General features: G+C 35.5%; 1 protein-coding gene across 1 annotated transcript in view; it reads left to right on the top strand.

Annotated features, from left to right (window-relative positions):
• The first annotated feature begins 14 nt into the window (after positions 1–14).
• LOC120352866 (regulatory-associated protein of mTOR-like) overlaps positions 15–6,113 on the top strand; it is a 28,617-nt gene continuing 22,518 nt past the window's right edge. The window contains exons 1-2 of the mRNA XM_039435176.1: positions 15–51; positions 1,389–1,569. Of these exons, the coding sequence (XP_039291110.1) occupies positions 15–51; positions 1,389–1,569 (218 nt within the window). The remainder of the gene's footprint in view (positions 52–1,388; positions 1,570–6,113) is intronic.

Genomic DNA, 6,113 nt, shown 5'->3' with positions numbered 1-6,113 from the left:
ATATACAAATCTAAATGGTTAAAAAAGAAGCGGAGTACCTCAGGGAACCGTGTTAGGTCCTTTGCTATTTTTACTTTACATTAATGATTTGCCTTCTCATCTAGATCCAGCTCACTGCGTTTTGTATGCGGACGATGTCAGTATTCTACTAAAAATGATAGTCAATCTAATATGGACTTACAATGCCAGGAAGCTCTTCTCAAATTGGATAATTGGCTAGCTGCAAATATGCTGAGCTTAAATTATAGTAAAACCAAAGAAATCCCTTTCAGGACGTCAAGAGGGGCTAATTTAAGGATTGGGAACCGCGACATAGAGTGTGTTAGAGACATAAAAGTACTTGGGATAGTTGTAGATTCAGATATTTCATGGAAACCACATTTGGAACACTTAAAAGGTAAACTTAGCTCTGCAATTTTTGCTATCAGAAATTTAAAATCATTGCTTAAAAAAGAAACGCTCAGACAGGTTTACTTTTCATTATTTCACTCCCTTTTGACATTTGGCATAGTTTTCTGGGGAAATTCAAGTGATGTTATTCAAATATTCAGATTACAGAAATGGGCACTGAGAGTAATGTCGGGAGAAACAAGACGAACTAGTTGCAGGCCTATTTTTAAGGAATTAAAAATCCTTCCCTTGCCTAGTTTGTACATTTTTGAAACTATATGTTTTATTAAGAGACACCAACACGAGTTTTATACAGGAGAGGCATTTCATAGCTATGAAACTCGATATAGGCACAATTTAAGAGATGGAGTTCATCGAACAAATCTTTACCAACGGGGAGTGAGAAGCGCTGGTATAAGATTGTTCAACACGTTACCAACACATATAAAAGAACTGAACGGTAAATTTTTTAAAATTAAACTAAAAAATGAGTTGTTGACTATTTCCGCCTATTCACTGCGGAATTTACGGCTCACTATGAGCAATAATACTTAGGATATAGTGACTATTCTATTCTATTGACTTATTATTTTGACGATTCTACATACCCCTTTATAGGTGGTCAAAAGATGAATAAAATATATTATATTATATTATATTATAGACTCACAAACTGGCCGCCTTAATTGAGTCTCCCTCTAAGTGCTAGTCGCGTGGCATTAATTGTTAGATTTTTGCCAAACTATTGCCTTTCAGGCTGGCCACTAACAATAGAACATGCATGGTAAACATGCATGTTCATCATGCACATACACATGTTCATCATCAGCGCTGTATCATTTTCTAATAACTTTTATTCAAAAACTTGACTGTAGTGTCGTAAAAAATATTCACCAAAACGAATCCCAAACGAATCTGTATTTCCACTAATTGTGACAAATAATGAATGTACTAAAAAGTGTTTTCGAATGCTCATTTGTTTTTTGTTTTGTGTTTAGGTAGCGGCAGCGGTGTAGGCCTGGTGATGTCATGGGACCAGCACAACCAGCAACTGGTGGCGGGCGGCGATTGTCGGCTGATTCGCATCTGGGACGCGAGCAAAGAACTGAAGGCTGCCGATCTGCCAACGGGCGCCGACTCCTGTGTCACTTGTCTCTCCATTGACAACAATTCTAGTGAGTAGCATCAATTAATAAACATAACATCAACTGAGTTAAAATCAATCTATAATGATAACAGGTGATAAATTTGAAAATTGGTGAACTAGAACCCCATAGAATGGCGATTTTGCAATGCATCACTGGATTGTGTCATGACCTGTATTTATAGACCTTGCTATTAGCTAACTGCAGTAGCGATCCAAGCTGATAAATTTCTGTAACTTAAAGTTAGTTTGAAAAAGTAAGAGTTAATAAACATAACATCATTGTGTTACAATGCCAGTCAGTAGGCTATCAATTAAATAAACATTGAAACATTAAAGGGGTATTCACAATGTTGTTTTAGCCAGCTAAAGTGCTATTTGATAACTGGATTGTGAACGCCCCATCTAAAACCATCTGCTATTAACCAAGGTCTATAAATACAGGTCATGACACTCGTGTGTGGCTAAGGAGCGGCCATTTTATTGGGTCTTTATGATGGTGCATTTGAAAATCCAATCTAATTCAATTTGCTCATAACAAAATTATGCATTATAAAAACAATATTCTGGTTCAGATAATATGTGAATTCAGGTTTTCAATTTTTTAATAATGAAATTTCAATAATAAATGCTTCAATTATTCATTTATCTATTATTATAAATTGTTTTTATTCTTGTAACTTAAGGATTATGATTCATAAGCCAGGACAAGACATAATATGCGAGGCCAACTTCAAAAATAGTTTCAAGTTCCCGATCAATTAATCTAAAAATCAACAATTCAGTTCCTAGTTGGAATCTGAATATTATTATTCTGTCGGAACAATTTATTTTACAATTCAAAGCAAAGCAATATCCCTTGAACAAAATAACACATCATGTTATGTTCAATCTATAATGATAACAGGTGATAAATTTGAAAATTGGTGAACTAGACCCCATAGAATGGCGATTTTGCAATGCATCACTGGATTGTGTCATGACCTGTATTTATAGACCTTGCTATTAGCTAACTGCAGTAGCGATCCAAGCTGATAAATTTCTGTAACTTAAAGTTAGTTTGAAAAAGTAAGATAATAAACATAAATGGCTGCCGTTTTAACAGAGATAGGGTTAGCGGACTCAAACCTGCGCTATCTGCTATCTCGTCTGTTAATTTTTTCTAACGTACCACTATAGCATTGAGTTAACACAGACTTAGCAAATAGCTGGAGATAGCGAATAGCTCGACTTAGCCAGCTAACTCCAACATTGTGAATACCCCTTAAATAATAATTTATCTAGTTGATTAATAATTGAATAAACAGGTAGGTGGTTATTTCATGAGAATAGAGAACAAACTGAAATGAGTTGAATCTTACCATCGTATTAGGCCCCAGTTAGCAAGAGCTGGAACTCGCTACAACTGGCAACATCTCCAATTAAACGCAGGCAACAGATCCTTGATGTAGCGCCTGATTACTTGGCATGCTAAACGCGCTCGACTGGCCACGGTTGGTATGCGTTGAGGCTAGAGACAATCTGTCGCTCATGCCGCTAATGTTGCAGCTCTGGAGCTATCTTTTTTTCTGAGTAGCGAGCGTCAGCCGATGACTCGACGCAATTTCAGAATTTCTAACCCTCGTAAAAATGAAGATAGAAAGATTCTGATTTCGGATTTGGATTCAGCATCCCCATACTCTTTAAAGCCTAAGTCCCATTTTTGAAAATACTCAAAAACAAGGAGCTACGACTGGTTTGAATATAGCTTCTCATTATCGTATATTATATAGTAAAAACGAACAGGTGACTGTAGCAAATATAATTAAGCTTATCAGAGTGAGGAATAAGGTGGATTCTCTATTTTAATTTTAGTGTAATATTTTCAAATAAACTAGTGAAAAGTTGTGGAAGAAATGTTCATTTATTAATCTATTAGAAATAGAAATATATTTATTAGCCGATAAATACTTAAAATATACAGTGGGCCATGTCACATATAAACACCTCAATATAAAAAAATACAGGTTACAACATACCTATAAACATCAATCAATAATTATAACATAACAATTCTCGTAATTATATAAATATATCAGTCAGCTTGGAAGAAATTATTTACAATATCACAAGGGAGATCAAAGAACTCTCCAACACTGTACAATGGGTTCTCTAAAAGCATCCTTTTCACTTTTGTTTTGAAAACAGATATACTCAGATTCCTGGAATACAGCGGTAATCTATTGAAAGCTCTTATTGATAGGACGTCAGATTGACACTGCAACTTTCTCAATCTTACATAGGGAACATCCAAATAATTACTCTGTCTAGTGTCGTGCCTATGCATTTCTGATCTACACTTCAAAGTATGCAACTCATTTTTTACTTTTATCAGAAGAAGCATAACATACAAACTGAACACTGTCATAATATGTTGTGATTTAAAAAGAGGACGACAATGCGCATAGTAGTCTGAACCAGTCATTATTCTCAGTACTTTTTTTTGGAGTAATAGAATTCTTCCCACATTTGTTGCCCCACCCCAGAGAATAAGCCCGTACATCATTACACTCTGGAAAAACCCAAAGTATGAAATCTTCAAATACTGATGAGGAACAGGATTTTTCAGTCGTCTTAACAGAAACACCACCCTGCTGAGTCGTCCACACACCCATCAATGTGACTTGTCCAAGTTAGCTTGGAATCCAACATTATACCAAGGAGTTTAACGGTTTCAATTTCATTCGTCACGTTTCTCAGATTAAAAATCATTGTCTGCGTTTTCGCTTCATTCAAAGAAGGTAGTTAGCCTGGAACCAAGCCGATACATTCTCATATATTGATGAAGTGCAATTCTCTGATCTGTTTATCAGTGAATAGAATCAATGTGAATGAACCTGTTGTATTATTTGATTCAATAGACATTGATGATACGTAATGGCAGAACTGGGTTGGCAGAACTGGATCTGCCTGGTTTGTTTCATCCCATTTTAGCTAATTTTAAATTCAGTTTTGTTCTATTGAAAAAAGTATATTCGTCTTATATTTGTGTTGGAGATCAGTTGTCAAGTGTTCTTGTTGTAAGTGAGCAAATAGTTTTGGTGTGAAGCCAAGTGAATTTTAATTAGGTTTCGTTTCTTACAAACTAACCTATTACCTGACCATTGCACATAGAACAGTAAATCAGTGCTTTCGTTTTTCAATTTTAGACTTGTTGTTTCAATGATTGTTATTGTTATCGATAACTGACTTGTTGGCTGTGTCATTGACGTCAGTTTCACAAGAAGCCGGTTCAACATAACCTAAAGAAACTTTTTGGGCGGGATTTTTAGTTCAGCGAGTGAGTGAGTGCCATTTCGCTTTTATATATATATATAATTGAATAACCTTCCTTACTTGGATTGGCTGACTTATATTTCAAATTTATTTCGCCATGAACAATTTTCACAATTATTAAATTCGTCTTATATTAACTTATCCTATATTTCGATCTCAAGCCAGTTACACACACCGTTACACCAGTTACACAGTTAAACAGATTATGTCAAACAGATGATGTTTATTTTCTAAAGTTTCGTTTATAAACAGTTTATAAACAGATGATGTTTATTTTATAAAGTTTCGTTTGATCTGATGGATTTCATAAGGACGGTAAAAAATCGTACGTTCAAAAATCGATGTGTGTGAAACAAGTCTTAGGCCGGTTGCAGACGAACCACAATCGCATGTGGGATGTGGGAGTTACTATTTTCCATCTGTGTTACCACAAACTCAGCGCATATGGAATGCATTGGCAGGCATGGCAGTGGCACTGATACTTCCACATGATGTTGTACGCTGTGGTAGCGATTATTTTCCTTTCGATTGTGGTACCACTGGTTTGAGCACCACTCTTCCCCCAGCTTCTGTACCTCAATTTCACTAATGAGCGTTTTCTCAAAAATGTAGTATGAAAGGCTCTCTATGTTAGTCATATTGTTCTGTGGTATATCGGTCACACATCCCACATGCGATTGTGGTTCGTCTGCAACCGGCCTAAGGCTAGTTTCACACACATCGATTTTTGAACGTACGATATTTTGCTGTCCTTATGAAATCCATCAGATAAAACGTAACTTTATAAACATCATCTGTTTCACTGTGTAACTGGTGAACGGTGTGTGTAACTGGCTTGAGATCGGAATATAAGATAAGTTAATAGAAGACGAATTTAATAATTGTGAAAATTGTTCATGGCGAAATAAATTTGAAATATAAGTTAGCCAATCCAAGTGAGGAAGGTTATTCAATTTTGTATCCGTGTCTATGGTTTTGTGTGGTATCTTTTGTTTGTATCTATGTTTTATTTTGTATCTTTTGTTTGAATCTATTTTACTATTTTGTTGACCGAGCGAAGTGAGGTCTAAGATTCAAGTCAACGGTTTGGCATTGCTTTTAATGTTAAAATGTTTATATGTTGCGCATTTACGGCGAAACGCGGTAATAGATTTTCATGAAATTTGGCACATATGTTCCTTCTTTAATTGCGCGTCGACGTATATACAAGGTTTTTGGAAATCTTGCATTTCAAGGATAATATAAAAGGGAAAAGGAGCCTCCT

Source organism: Nilaparvata lugens, chromosome 8 (genome assembly GCF_014356525.2).
Source record: "Nilaparvata lugens isolate BPH chromosome 8, ASM1435652v1, whole genome shotgun sequence".
Taxonomy (NCBI): Eukaryota; Metazoa; Arthropoda; class Insecta; order Hemiptera; family Delphacidae; genus Nilaparvata; species Nilaparvata lugens.
Note: the sequence above shows the minus strand (reverse complement) of the source record. Positions and strands in the feature narration are given on the sequence as shown.